Genomic DNA, 15781 nt, shown 5'->3' with positions numbered 1-15781 from the left:
GGAAATTGTCTGTCTGTGCGCCCGTAAAGAGAGTGAGAGAGAGAGGGAGTGGGGAAAAAGGTATTGCATACAAATGAAGCGTCATATAGAAGAAGAAGGAGCGCATACGAGAGGAAAGGAGGATTAACATCTGCAAAGAACAAAAGAACTCCAGAGACAAAAGGAGCTGCATTTACTCTTGGCTTGACTTTCACCTGCTCTCTGTAAGGCATATTAGCATTGAACAAAACACAACTTGTCTTTTGTCTTTTGTCTTTTGTGTGCGCATGTGTGCAGCCAGCTGGACTACAACCACATCAGCTGTATCGAAGATGGAGCCTTCAGAGCGTTACGCGACCTGGAAGTACTGTGAGTAACAGTTGATCGAGTCGAGTTGCACACAAGAGAAGCTACAAATGGATCCATGCATTAATATGCCTGTTGACATTTATTGTAAATATATTTAGAGTTCAAAATCAAATGATCATTATAATTGCCAATATATTTTTACATAATTATTTACTCCTTTTAGAGGTATTTAATCTGAAAGGATGTCAAATTGGAAAGGCGTGTTTAATCCCGGCTCGGACTGTTGAGAAATGCACTGCACACTTCATTGTGCACAATCAAATGAGACACGTTAGGTGAGCTGTGGCTAGTTGCGGATTATTTATATTAGCAAGTATCAAAGGTTCCATTGAGATGTGTCTCAAATTAACAGACTGTTTTATCACAGTGTTGACGTTAACGTCACAGCTCACGAGTTTAGTTTTGTATGTTTATTAAAGTGTCTTGAACTTCAACATGAGCCATCAAAAATCATTTTTTTTAAATCTGGTGAATTTCAGTGTTCAACGGGATTTTTTTTTGTTGTTTGCTTATGGAGGATGTAATCATGAAATCGATCAATTTAATGTATTAACTGTCGCACAAGTTGTGCTTTCTTCCACTTGGATGTTGGATTTCATTAGCTCTGATGAATTCTTTATGGCTGCCTACAATCATGCATTTGCAGGAATGGCAGAGTTTCTGATGTAGCTCTTATAATGGATGTGCGCCTTATACTTTATTGTGGAAGTATTGTCAGAGGGCAACTAGCAGGCCTTGATTTATCATCCCATTAAAAAAAATAATAATAATAATTTTTATTTATTTATTTATTTATTTTACACGAACACAGAAATATTCAAAAACCACCGATTAATATGTTTTCCACAAAAAAAGCGGAAGGAAATGTTCAAAATATGAAAAAAAATATTGAAAAGAAAAAAGAAAAAAAATCTGCTGGTATTTGGATCCTTGGGTGGCGACCTGTGAATATCAACTGCTGTTTAAAGTTGTAATATCACCATTTACCACTAGATGGAAGACAAGTCTTCATTGCGCTTACTACCTGTACTACAATGTGAGTAGGCCTAATATTTTTTTTATGGTTTTGGAATAATATGCAGGACAAACATAGTAAATCAATAAAATAAAAATTTTAAGGGAGTTGATATTTTGTGGGGGAAAAAAATTACAATTTGAGTTCTTGCCCTTAATGTTGGTTTCTTGTTGAATAGTGTTGTTCCATTCTGGAATGGTAATTTTTATTTGACGCAGCCCTTTGCACTGAAAAAAAAAAAAATATATATATATATATATATATATATATATATATATATATAGTACCGTATGTGGTTATTTAGTTGTCCTTTTTTTGTTGGATTAGGATGGTGGTTTCTTTATACATGCATTGAGAAATGTATTATCAAAAATGAAATATATTAAGAGCACGTATTTTGCATGTCAGCACATATTTTGAAATATCATTTTTGTCATAGATCTTGTTAGGAATTGTGTGAGCCTATGTGGCCCACAGAAGCTCTGAGAAAAAACTCCAGCGTTTCATTTGCCAATCCCTGGCCTATAGTCTGACTACTCATTTTAATAAACAAGACTGGATTTTATGATGGAATGACAGTGACATTGTCCTCCCTTCTCAGCACCCTCAACAACAACAACATCAGCCGACTGTCCGTGGCCAGTTTCAACCACATGCCCAAGCTGAGGACGTTGTAAGTTACACCACAGAGTACACAACATCATCCCCAGGGTTGAGTTCTCATCTCGTCCTGCTTGTTTGTACAATTGATTGCTTCATCTCACCTCTCCTCCATCGTCTACCCGCCTTTCCCTATGCTGCACATCCTCAAATCTATTGTTTCTCTCCTCCCATCCATCACCCCATCTTGCCACTTCTCTGCCCCCCCCCCCCCCCCTCCACCCCCCCTCATCCACCCAGTCGACTGCACTCCAACAACCTGCAATGTGACTGCCACGTGGCCTGGCTGTCGGAGTGGCTGCGGCAGCGCCCCCGTCTGGGACTTTACACGCAGTGCATGGCCCCGCCACACTTGAGGGGGCACAATGTTGCAGAAGTCCAGAAGAAGGAGTTTGTCTGCACAGGTAAGGTGGAGACGCAACACAGGGTGAACTATGATGTTTAGACCAGACATGTTCTAAACAGAGTCTATTTGCTCTCACTCTAAACAGAGTGAAATTTACACTTGGAAGAGAGTAAAATCATATAAATTTTACTCAAAGTATTTTTAGTGTGTGCGAGAGAATTTGCCTATCCCATGAAAAAAAACTGTTAAATTATATGAAATTATATGAAATTATATGAAATTATATGTAAATTTTGCAAGGAGAGATTTTGACAAAATTTTACTGATTTATACAACAAAAGTTACACAAGGGTTGAGGAACGAACTCACGACCTTGGGAGACAGCCACTCTACCACCTGAGCTATGCCCCTCCTACTGTCTGCTTATATCCAAAAGGAGACCAATTTGGTCTTGGAGTTAACGAAGATTCCAACTGACGCGAACGATATGCTAACACACAGTTGGAGCTGCATGGCTCAGGGAGTCAACCTGAAGTTGTGGGTTTTGTTTTATTTTGTTTTGTTTTTTTACTCTCTTCCAAGTGTAAATTTTACTCTACAGAATTTACCCTATATTATATTAAGAACTTGGTTGTTTAATTGATTGAGGGCATGACATTCAACCAGCAGAGTTGCTTACCTGCACTATGGCATAAGTACTTACAGGAGTTCAGAACATCCATAGAGGCATTCTATTTCATCCATCCATCTAATTTTTTCATATTACAAAGTCAGCTGGGATACGCTCGAGCTCAGCCGCAACCCTAATGAAGACAAATGCTGCAAAATGGATGGTTGAATATACTGCAATAATATATTGATTGATCCTATTTATATATTCTCCATAGTCATTCAAAGGGAACATAGTAAAATATTTGCTCGCTGTATTAAAATACAGTATTTGCTTTGTCTTATTGTTTCTTCCTTACTGTCTGCCGCTCGTCCTTTCCAAGATGCGGATGAAGGCGAGTATTCGACTTCTCATGCTTAACTTCGATTTAAAGCACACACATTACTCCTATAAATGCACTTTGGACCAAACACAAGTGATACAGGATGCAAACATCTTTCTCTCACGTTCGGTTGCTTCACTCTTTTCATTCACCTCACTGAATTCTGCCTGACTGAATTTTGATTTCGACCACGTGTCGCCGTTCAGGTTACCAGTCGTCCTCTTCGTCCTGCAGCGTGTTGCAGTGCCCCGAGTCGTGCACCTGCAGCAACAACATTGTGGACTGCCGAGGGAAGGGTCTGGCAGAAATACCCACCAACCTCCCTGAAACCATTACTGAGATGTAAGACGCACACTTCGCTACACACACATAAACACATTCTCAACAATGGGGGTAATTCTCTGCTCTTTTGCTACGTGCCGCTCTATACGACGGTACACGGTTCTCGCTCACAGCTTGTCTCTCTCGCTGCAGTGGAATAAAACCACACAGCTGTGAAATGAGAAATCCCGGCCATGCAGCTCTTCTCTGATTAAAGACAGTAATGACGGGATGAGGGAGAAAGAATTAAAAGCTCAATCTGAAGGACGAGGTAGATCATATCTTTATCTGAGAGATTTAAAGTGGCAGAATTTGACTCCCGTTTTTTTAGACTGAGCTGTGGGCAAAAAAATCTCCAAGACTTTATGAACTAAATGGAACATTATTCTGAAGAAAACCTGACCGCTGAGTCTACAAACTCATGGGGAATAAGTCTCTGGTGAGGTCACAGTTTACAATTGGATTTCTGAGGTCAAACCCTTCCGCAAGAATAATTGAAGACGATATAATCATTTCCAGTGTTAGTGTTCTTTTATCTTTATTGCCCGCTATACTATAATAACAACCAGGAGACTGTATATTGTCAGTTGAACTGGATGCCAGAAAGATCGAGTACACAGCCGTAGAGCCTTTTCTGCTTTATGTGGAAGAAGGTCTAATCTGTTCAAAATGGTTTCTACTCTTCTGCTATTTCTGCTCATCTGACATAGTGGTAGTGTTTTACAGAAGTAAAGCACTGTTTAGGTGTTTGTGGCATCATTCATGGAAAAAAAAAAGAGTGCACGAAATAATATCGTTTCACAAAAAGCTTGATTTCTACGTATTTTGGTCCAAAAACAGAGCATTTCGGTGAAACTAACCTATTTTCTATTGTTGATTACTGAAAAACTGAATAAGGTAGAAACCAACTTTTTTTTTTCAGATGAAAGACGAGAGTTCAATCTTTAATTTGGTAGTAACTGTGTTTCCATAGTCCAAACACAAATCAGATCAGTCAAAATACTCTAAATCAGCTGGCACCCACATGTTCTCTTTTCTGAAAATGGTTGGCAGTCAAAGAGTTAAGTGGCCTAATCTAACACAACCTGGATTAACATTTCAAGTCAAATCAGATCAAATCTGAAAGGTTGTTCCAGGATCAGCTCTGCCGTCCCAGCCGTCTTGATGACGTTCAGGTCTTTAAAACGAGAAAGAGGAATCATCATAAGTCGGGCCTGTTCTTCAAACCCAGGAACTGTCTGATGCTCAGTCGCTTTGTCCTATCATAACTCTCGCCTCTTCTGATGCACTGAACGAAGCAAAACGCCGCAGAGTCTCTTTGTAGACATGCTGGTTGACCATCTGGCCCTGTGGCAAAAACTTGAACGAAGAACAAAGAATGTGATCAATTACTTTGACGTTGGACTTCGACTGTCTTACTTTCTTCGGCCTTGGGGGGCATCAAACTTTTTCTTGTTTTTTTGTAACTTGGTTGTAGATACGTGACTCATCACAGGTGATGAATAGCTCTTCATAATAAGGTTGGTCTCGTTATCACTGACTGTTCAAAAAAGGTCATTGGCTGAGGTTACATTTTTATACTCCATGGCAATTATAATGAAGGGGAACACTGATCATTTGTCGTTTGGGTTTTAAAATAAATATATTGTGACAGCAGTCCTGGAAGTTTTCTGACACTCCTTGTAACCTGAAATGACTTTATAATGTATAACATGAATATGATGTTGCTCACTTTACAGTAACTTCTGGTGTTTGTTCTTTTTCTTCACCGCTTGTGAAATCTGGCGGTTCTTTTGCAACAAGTGTTCCCAAAAAGACCCCCAAAAAGTAAAGTATACTTTGATACTCGTTAAACTGAGGACTTGTAAGGCTGATACTGATGCCAGTTCAAACTCATAAATTTGATTCGACTAGATATTTTTCCTGGTGTTGTCCTTTCAATTGTTCTGCCTTTGGGGCATTCGCCATCTGAGATTTCACTGCAAAATATTTTCAGTGACTGAATAATAGCTAATAAGGTTTTTATTGGCATTGGCCTATTTCACTCACGCCCATAAAATATGTCACCTCGTTTATCTTGACGTATTAATTTATAAACCCTAATGCTCTGAATTCATTTTGGGATTTATGTATGGATTTAAGGACTCAAAAAGCGACCTGCCTGTGGCTTCTCTGGGAATTGGAAACTACTTGAATGGGACTCAGTTCAACTGATGTTATATCCCGGTTGACTTAAGAGACGTCACTTTTGTGACAAAATATGATTAGGCAAATAACCTTCTCTTGAGGACAGCTGTGAAACACCAAAACCTACTTTGGCATCTTGCGACATGATGTGGTCACATAAATGTCTCCAGTGATTTGAGACTGTTAAAACAGGTCTTGTACTAGTACGAGGTTATTGTTGTAATACGATACAAAATAAAAGAACACATACTTCAGTTATGACAGGCAACCACTAATATTATAGTGCTCTGACTATATTGCACACATTTGGCGTCTTAAAACACACCACTGGCGTTTTGGAGCCATCGTTTTACCACTAATAGTTGGGGTGGTCAAAATTAATGACTCTGGATGTAATAATGATGATGTATGTGCAGAAATGATGAAAATATAAGCTGATTCCTCGCTTTGGGGGGGGATGAACTCTTGTTTCCTGGCTCAACTTCAAAATCCGATCGCGGCCTCCCCTCCTGTACTGCACCAAGATTTCATCAAAAATCCACTCCACAAAACTTTTTCTTCCACTGAAGATGTAACAGAACAGCACTGGGAATATACAATCCGGTGTAGTAGAGAAGTGCAAATGGAAAACAAACACCGGCGGGAAATATTTCACAGTCCAATGGTTGGCTTACAAGCGGTCGCTCTAATCACAGTGATGTGAAATATTTTGAAAATGACAAGTCTGCTCGATCATTTCCCCTCCCTAGACTGTGTCAGCCATCATCAAAGGGACTTATCAGAAATTGTTTTCACAATGCCAGAGGCTTCCAAAGCACCCGCCCTAATTAAGAATAGCAAAACGATTTCAATGTTCAATTAGCATCCATCAATGGTGTGTGTATGTTTGGTTCCAGACGATTGGAGCAGAACGCCATCAAGGTCATCCCAGCCGGGGCCTTTTCTGCTTATAAGAAACTGCGAAGAATGTAAGTAAAAGGGGAGATGTCATAATCACACTGACCAGTATTATAGTCATATTTAGATACGGATTTCACCAGACCCATCACAGTTAATATATTATTAAAAAAATGCATAAATATTCATTTTTTTCTTATTATTTTCTATTATCTACAATATAGCGCATCTAAAATTTCGGACGTAAAACTATCATGGAAAGCTTTCTACAATGGTCACACCACATGATATTTTATTTTCAATTTAAATCACAACAATTAGCCATCTAAAAAAACAAGATAGCTAGCCAAACAAATACAATTATAATGAAAATGTTGGAAAGAAAATTAATATTAATGGTAGTTTTTTTAAGTCATACCACATGATGTCCAAATATAACCATAAATACCAGTTGCTGAAAGAATTATGTTTTTCATAGTTGTGAGACAGTACACATTCATTTTGTAGACTAAATTTTACTCTGAAAAAGTCTAAACATAGTAAAAGTGTTAATTTTATCCGACCTTTTTAAAATTCAGTCTCAGTTTTAGTCCAGTTTCATACACGTTTGTTAGTTTTTAACATGGTTAGTCAAACTCATTACAATTTTATTTAGTCGATTTTTAGTCCACTATAAATCTAGCATTTTAGTCTTTATGTTAGTCCAAGAAAACCTAAATTTATGCATCTATGTTTTAGTCAGGACAATCATTTTACCCCTATATTTTTTAAGTCAGCAGATAATGTTGAACATTTCAGATCTGAAACTATTTCACATAAAATGTTCTCTCATCTTTTTGATGAAAAACAACTTTACACACAATTACAGTCTATTAACCAAGTGGCTACTATGGCTCTATGCTATGAGCTAGTAAATTAGCCAGCACATAGTTAGCGGTTGGATTAACATTATTGTTGGAATGTCATAGTTGTTGGATTAATGTTATGTTATAACTATAATTGACTTTTTTTTTTCTTTTAACCTTTCACCCTGAATCCACCTTCTGTCTGTCCCTTGTGATTATGCATGTTGCACTCGTTAGCTGCAGACATGACAGTGTCACAGAGACAACATTATACAAAATCATATAACTTTCATCTTGTTTTTGTACATGAACTAAAATGTCCATAGATTTTAGTCCAGTTTTTATTCAGTGACGTACATTCTCGCCTTGTCTTCATTAGTTGACGAAAATGTTATTGTTTATTAATGAGGGTTTTAGTCTAGTCTAGTTTTAGTCCGGTGAAAAATGTGCGTTGACAAAATTATTTTTGTTTCGTTTTCGTTGACGAAATTAACACTACTTCCAAGTGTAAATTTTACTCTGTTTAGAGTGGGACTGAATATAGTCTTTTTTAGAGTAAATTTACTGTGTACAAACCTGATTGCTGTTCCCATGGATGATACAAACTCTTGTCTTTAAATGTATTTCAAAATCAGAGTCCCACATTGGTTGTTTCATTTTGGTCACACCACCTGATAATTCATAAAATGGACATCATCTGACAAACTTATCCATCAATAACCCATCTAACCCATGTGTTTTAATTCTACTTTCACTGCTGTGCTTTCTACAGAGATTTGAGTAACAATCAGATTTCAGAGTTGGCTCCCGATGCCTTCCAAGGTCTGCGATCCCTCAACTCTCTGTAAGTACTCACCGTAGTCCTTTCTAAAAGCCAGAGATGTGTTTTGGCCAATCCAGCAGCCTCACTTTGTTAGCCCATCTTTCATAAACTCCATGAAATGTGCAAATCACTTGACAAACATACACTAATAAATTAGAGAAGCAATCTGATTGAAGCCAGGAACAAATGTTTATAAGGCCTGTCTTATAGAGGAGCGCGTGACCTGGAATTGACTTGTAAACATTTTCAGTTTAGCAAGAAGACTCGTGCTCTTTGTGTCGGCGTGTCAAGCAAATGTGACAGAAGCGGACATTTGATCGCTAATCTGTGTTCTTTTTCGAGAAGAACGAGCTCATCGCTGGCCCGGCTGTCAGGTTTGCGTGTGAAGCGCGCCGGGGCCGACGAGAGGGTGGGAGGGAGTCAATGCGAGGTTATTGTGTGTAGGAGTTCTATTAAGATCTCGTCTCTGCACAATCAATAATTCATAAATGCTGAATTGCTGAATGGAGGCTTCTGCCACCTCATTACACTTTCACCACCCAGCCAATGAACGGGACGCCCACCTTCGTGCTGACACATCACTTACAGCACGACTCCTACATTAGGCTGCAGTGTGCGTACATTGCGTGTTTTGTCGATTTAAATGAGCCATCGATTGTGTCTGTTTGCGTGCGTGTTGTGTGTGTGTGTGCGCTGTTTCCCAGCCTCAGGTTTCCCAGGTTTTGCCACTCAGCACAATGAAATAAAAGACAATTGGAAACACATGTCTGTACACACGCAGATTGACCAATAACTGCATTTGTGCGCGGAGGTATTTTGTCGAGCAAGGAGTTTGGGTTCTTGACCTGTGTGTGAAGTAAGCGTAAAGAGTTTTTCTTTTCTTTTTTTTCTGATAACAGAGTACATTCCTCACGGCGTGACGGCCTGCAGATTTATGGAGGCTTTTGTTTCACCACTCAATGTATTTTATGTCTTAAATATGTTGACATGAATGGAGGGGCTGGCGCGCTGTCAGAGCTTAAAATCCGTGAAATGGAAAGAAAGGCGAAACATTATTTATCAAAGGCCTTGTTTCGCCATGTGTTCTTTCCTGTATGGTTTTGGTTTAGGTACAGTAATATGAAGGGACGTAGAAGGGGAAGTCAACCGAATAATGTGTTCTATGCAGCCCCACTGGTCTAAATACTTTATTCTAACTAATATTGTGATGGCAGAAAATGAGTTAATGTTAAACAACATTTTCCACCCATTTATCCATCTCAGAGGGCGGCCATTTTGCCATTTTTACTGTTGATTGAAAATGACATCACAGTTACTCAGGGCCCACATAACGGCCAATCACGGCTCAGCTGGCAAATGTCACATGACCATTGTCAGAAAACAGGTAAGACGTGATTGGTTACCGTCTTCGCTCTAAGCGACTTTGATGTCATTAAAAAAAATCTAAACTATAACCTTAATCTGGTAAAATTGCATTTTTTTCTACCAGTGTTCCTATCAAGTTTGAGAAATGATGAAGATGGATGGTGACTTTCATTACACTCGGTTAAACTGAGCTTTTGCAGACTTTTGGTAAAAAATAAAAAAAATGTTGTGAATGGAAAGTATGACGGTATATAACAAAAATATGATAAACAAAAATGTCTGATATGCGGAATGCGTGTAAGTTAATTTCCCAGAAATAAACAGAGCGTTCTGGACAAGATCATATCTCTTGTTATGATTTGTTTTGGGATGTGGAAAGACTAAACGCACCAACGCATACTTGTGACATTAAGTACTGTATAAGAAACAGAAGAAAACCGTTTATGAGATATATCAAGTGATAGTTTTGTTTTTTATACTATTTTAATGTCTGAGAATAGTGGATATTGGATAATCCCTCTGTTATACACATTTTTTGATTTTTTTTAATTGAGTCTCTTTTCATCAATTGCAAATATAATTTACATAATATTCTTATTAAAAATGTGAATAATAATCATTTTTGAATGTGTGTTTGTTTTCCGTAGCGTTCTGTATGGCAATAAAATAACCGAGATCTCCAAAGGACTGTTTGAAGGCCTGTTTTCTCTCCAGCTATTGTAAGTAGACGCACATTCGCACATTTTTATTCGCATACACTTTAAAATCGATTATCAGCTCAAAGTGGTCATTGTGATGAAAAACCATCGCAGCCGACCTAACATAGGAAACATTCATTGGAGAATAATAACCGGAAATGCCGTCATTGTCATTATTCACCAACTTTCATTGCACCTTTTCTGTCATTTCAGGTTACTGAATGCGAATAAGATAGCGTGTCTGCGTGTGGATGCCTTTCAGGACCTCCACAATCTCAACCTTCTCTCTTTATACGACAACAAGCTGCAGACCATCGCCAAGGGAACTTTTTCATCACTGAGGGCCATACAGACGCTGTAAGTAAACAAAATCTCTCCCCTGAGCAATGAAACTGAATAACTATTTGATTTGAAGAATTTAATTTATTCAAACCCAAAAACTTGTAAACGTGTTTTTCATCCTTCATTCCCAAAAACGTATTTACACGTTTTTTTGTTGTTGTTTTTTATTTATCATTTGACATGAAAATGTGGCTTAAAGCAATGGTTCTTAATACAAAAAACGGCCAGCAGGTGGCAGCAGAGTATAAGAGATCAGCCAGGGCCATGTTGCCACAAGCTCTTTTTGTTTTGCTTTTGTTTTCACCAGGAATGTGAATATTGATGAAAGTTAGCTATCTTATAATGCTAATTGCTGCAAAACAGAAATAGATACAAATGTACTTTTTTTCCCTGATGAAATAAGAGACTCTCATCTTTCTTTTGGTAGGTTCCATGTTTTTATAGCAATTGAACACAATATTCTGTAGGCCTTGCAAAATCAGTCAAAATCCAGTAAAACAGCCGGGAGCGAAGGGGGTTGCTTCATTGAAAATGGCTGGGAGTAAATGAGTTAAAAGCCTGTACCTATTTTAATATGTATACACAGTCATCTTCTAAATGATTCACTACTCTGTATTAAATACAAAACAAGTATTAGCAACCTGCAATCAAAGAATAAAAGTGGCACTGTCCAATACCTTCTGTGTGTGCCACAGCCATTTAGCCCAAAACCCGTTCATCTGTGACTGCCACCTGAAGTGGCTGGCGGACTACCTGCAGGACAATCCCATCGAGACGAGCGGCGCCCGCTGCACCAGCCCTCGGCGGCTGGCCAACAAACGAATTGGACAAATCAAGAGCAAGAAGTTCCGCTGCTCAGGTACGAACGAGCACGCGACATGACACGTGTTCTTCCTCTGACTGAGCATTCACCCGTGCACACGCGGGGAATCGCAAGATCCAAACTGACAAGCTCTCGTCTTGCTCTCGCTTTCATACTGTGTCTTCCTGCTTGGTGTTTTCCCCTCGCTTTTTTTTTTCTGTATGCATAAACACTTACACAGGAGCAAAGAGTACTTTCTTGAAATCCAATATTTGTTGTTTCCTTCACCTTTACTCTCTCTTTGTTTCCCTACAATAGCTAGAGAACAATATTTCATCCCAGGTATTGTACATCAAGCATGTGCGTATGTGTGAGAGTGGCCTGTGTGTGTGTGAGTGTGTGTCCGTCACAGGAAACAATATGCAGTCACGGTTTGGAGTGCCGCGCTTTCACCAACACCTTTCAAATTCTTCACATAACAGTCTCAATTTTCTCACAACGGTCTAACTTATGTTCCATACACTGGTAGTGTTAACAACTGGATATCTTCTCCACTCTGTGATCCAAATTAAGCATCCTGTGCACTCATTGTCTACGTGAACTTGCCGTTTCTAGCAGTCAACTGCTAATTAGCTGACCAGGAGCTTGAAAAAAAGCAACACTGGCGCTTCTCTTCCTCAATAGAGTGATGGATAAGATTTACAAGTACGTGCAGAATGTGCGCTTATGATAAACCACATTCGATTATGCTACAAAGTAAAATGTCGTGTAGTGAATATCGCAAGTATTCGCAAGGATTCCATTCGGACACACGAATGATTATTCATTTATGCCGACCTATTACTGCACACCATTGGTGATGTTTTGCATTCAAATTAAGACTTTAAACATTATAACAGCAAATGTTAATCAGAGATGGCTTTATGTGTAAGTATTTTTACGCTGATTTAAAAAAAAAAAAATTTCCTAGCACATCACAGTTTAGAAATATATTTTTAATTTTTTGGGTTTTACGTTTGAAATTAAAAAGCTCACCTCAATATGGATTTTACTATCTGTTATAATTTAACAGCTATGATAAAAATCTACCTGAATGTATCTTATAAATATTACTACATAAATTACGGTACTACATATTGTAAGGCTTTACACAAGCAGGATTTTTCAGCCAATCAGCAAACAGTGAGCTTGCAAAAAAATTATAACCAATCACGGATTCAATCAGAAAATGGCACAATATATCTATTTAAACAACTTTTATATTTACTTTACAGTTGACCTCTGCCATTCGAAGGGGAAAAGGTCTTGCCAGGCCCACAAATGGTGAAATATATAATCGACACCAATTTCATTTCATCATTGATTTAACATTAAATGCAAAATACCGGCTCATTGTAAAGTCTACATATATTATTATTATTATTATTATTATTATTATTATTATTATTATTATTATTATTATTATTATTATAAAAACTGCTGATAGAGAAAAAAAGTGGGCCGATTCAGAATAAGCACAAAAAATTAATCTCGAAAAATTTACTGGTATCTCTGATTTAAAAAAAAAAAAGTGACTAATTAGAACCTTGAGCGGTTTGGATACAGAGAAACCGACAAAAATGTCACTCAGTATCTCCAGCTAGGACCACGCTCAATTCTATATGACAGAATAAAGGCCTGTATGTCAAAATACAGACAAATTACAGGACCTAAAAACCTTATCAACATAGCAACTGACAACATCATCATCACAAGGGACAAATACAGGACCATGACAACACGATGACCCCAAAACCCAACCCAAAACACAGTCACAACAGTCTCCACCTTGTCACTAAGACATTCAAATGCTTGTTTTTTGCCATATAAATAAAGTTGAGTTGCATTTATTTGCGTTATAGTCCTAACACAATTTCTGTGTGGAACAAAAGTCACAACGCATGGAAATATGTGCATTTTTTAAAATGGCCTTACACTTGAATGATCACATACAGTATTAATCCCACTCACTGCACCAATTCTAATGAGAAGAGTGAAGTTTTGCATGTCAGACTTTGTGCACATGCACGTGGACCCGTGGAGCAACAATGCAAACTTTATGAAGCAGCAACCCTCTTCACAGACACAAATGAAAAGACGCCACGGCCGTGTGTCCGCCAGCGGCTTTCTGTGTTTTGTCCGCTGTACGGCATCAAAAGGTCACACGCTTGCCATGCACAGAGGGGTGCTGGGAAATATGCAAATTTGACATCAGTTGTAGGCTTGCTGCTGGCGGTCATTACTGCAGCGGGACACAGAGTGTAGTGTGTGTGTGTGTGTGTGTATGTGTGTGTGTGTGTGTGTGTGTGTGAGAGTTCACTACAGTCGTTAACTCTGAAGCTCACCGGGGGGGGCAAGTTTTTAAAGCTCAAATACCACATGCTGAGAAAATCTGAATATTTCAAGAATATTCTCCTTTTAAGAGTTGACTAAACATTCCGACAGATCATTATGATTATAATCCGTACATATGGCACAATAGTTTAGATTCTATTGCTTGTTAATGGTTAATTTGAAAGTCAGGATGTATTGTATGGTTAACTCATTCACTGCCATTGACGGCTATAGACGTCAAAAATTCATTTGAACTATTTCTATTAGTTTAACTTTTTTTCCCCCACTTTTGTTAACAAGAGTATGAAAACCTAGAAAAAAGATTGGACATTTAGAACAGATATAAAAATTTGTGATTAATCGTGAGTTAACTATTGAAGTCATGTGATTAATTACAATTAAAAAATTTAATCGCCTGACGCCTCTAATTTTTAAAAATATTTTCTTTAAAAAAAAAACATTATTAAAAACAAAATGTATAGGTTTTCATACTCTCGTTAACAAAAGTGGGGGGGAAATGTTAAACTAATAGAAATAGTTAAAAATTAATTTTTGACGTTTATAGGCGTCATTGGCAGTGAACGAGTTAAAATGCAAACATTTGAACCGATCCAGAGATGTATTTTTTTTACTGATTCTCTGTTTTGACTTCAGGACAGATGTTAATTGTTTATTATTGTGATTGTAGATCAATCAAATGAGTGTGTGTCGGATGAAAGTGTGTCGCTACGCCAGCACACAGACTCGCACTTGCACATGAACCAACTGTGGCCAAACTTTCTTTCCTCCGCTTTTTTCTGCCTCCTGCTTGAATAAATAAGTAAAGTCCCTTCTTCTCTCTCCTGCACTGCCTCTCTCACACACTCAGGAGTACACCATGTCAGCTGTAAGTAACACGCACACACAAAATAGACGCCGTGTTGCGTCGAAACGCACCTTACTCTGTCCTTTGACCTGACCCCTCCGTGCCTCCCCGTGTACGTTTATAAACAACGACAAGATGGCGGTGACCCTAACACACAGTGGTTGATCTATTTTTTTTGTGTGTGTGTGTGTGTGTGTGTGTGTGTGTGGTTGTTCCTACAAGACTGAGCTGTAACGATGGCGCTGTAACTCTCCTCCCACTCCTGCAATCCGTGTTATTTCCTGTTTGTTGTGTCTGTCAATGCGGACATCTTCCAATATTGTGTCCTTCTCACGCCTGCTTTTTATTAATCCGTCCTGGTTTACGCTTCCTCTCCTCCTCCCCCCTTCTTGTTTCTTTTATCAAGGCAGCCTCCTCTATTTTTCAACAATATGCTCCTCATCCCTCAGTTTTCACCTGCCGTCTTTGAAAATTCGTTACTTTAGATCCTAGTCCGCTCCTGTCTTCTCTTCCCCACAACATCCTTCAACTCCTTTCCTTCGCATTTCTACCAAACCGACTGGCGTCTCCTCCCATCGCTCGCTATTAGATGATTCTCACAAGTTTGATCTAAAAACAAATATGTGGAGATGATAGTGAGATTTGTCATTTGCCACCATGGTGCATTTTCATCCTAAAACTGAATTAAGAATGAATAATCGTACTGTGTTTTATGTCAGTGCACAGGTTGTATTGTAAGGGTTGATTCTGAGTCAGTTTTACTCTAAACAAAGTCTATTTGGTTTCACTCTGGAAGAGAGTAAAATATTCAGAGTCAATTTTACTCAGTGTTTTTACTGTATACGAGAGAATTAGCCTACACCACTTAAGTTAAATTTGATCTTTACAGTAGGATGTGTTTG

At 38.4% G+C, this 15781-nt stretch overlaps 1 protein-coding gene across 11 annotated transcripts in view; it reads left to right on the top strand.

The window, feature by feature from the left end:
- slit2 (slit homolog 2 (Drosophila)) overlaps positions 1 to 15781 on the top strand; it is a 111992-nt gene that overhangs the window by 72881 nt on the left and 23330 nt on the right. For 5 of the 11 annotated variants that reach the window (XM_077571207.1, XM_077571206.1, XM_077571203.1 and 2 more), the window contains exons 6-16: positions 277 to 348; positions 1965 to 2036; positions 2264 to 2427; positions 3362 to 3373; positions 3568 to 3703; positions 6766 to 6837; positions 8384 to 8455; positions 10447 to 10518; positions 10711 to 10854; positions 11535 to 11698; positions 14883 to 14900. In XM_077571207.1, the coding sequence (XP_077427333.1) occupies positions 277 to 348; positions 1965 to 2036; positions 2264 to 2427; positions 3362 to 3373; positions 3568 to 3703; positions 6766 to 6837; positions 8384 to 8455; positions 10447 to 10518; positions 10711 to 10854; positions 11535 to 11698; positions 14883 to 14900 (998 nt within the window). The remainder of the gene's footprint in view (positions 1 to 276; positions 349 to 1964; positions 2037 to 2263; positions 2428 to 3361; positions 3374 to 3567; positions 3704 to 6765; positions 6838 to 8383; positions 8456 to 10446; positions 10519 to 10710; positions 10855 to 11534; positions 11699 to 14882; positions 14901 to 15781) is intronic. The other 6 variants (XM_077571210.1, XM_077571208.1, XM_077571205.1 and 3 more) reach the window with 3 other exon arrangements.

This window comes from Vanacampus margaritifer, chromosome 7 (genome assembly GCF_051991255.1).
Source record: "Vanacampus margaritifer isolate UIUO_Vmar chromosome 7, RoL_Vmar_1.0, whole genome shotgun sequence".
NCBI classification, from domain to species: Eukaryota; Metazoa; Chordata; class Actinopteri; order Syngnathiformes; family Syngnathidae; genus Vanacampus; species Vanacampus margaritifer.
The sequence above is the reverse complement of the archived record's forward strand: the minus strand, read 5'-3'. Positions and strand labels throughout refer to the sequence as shown.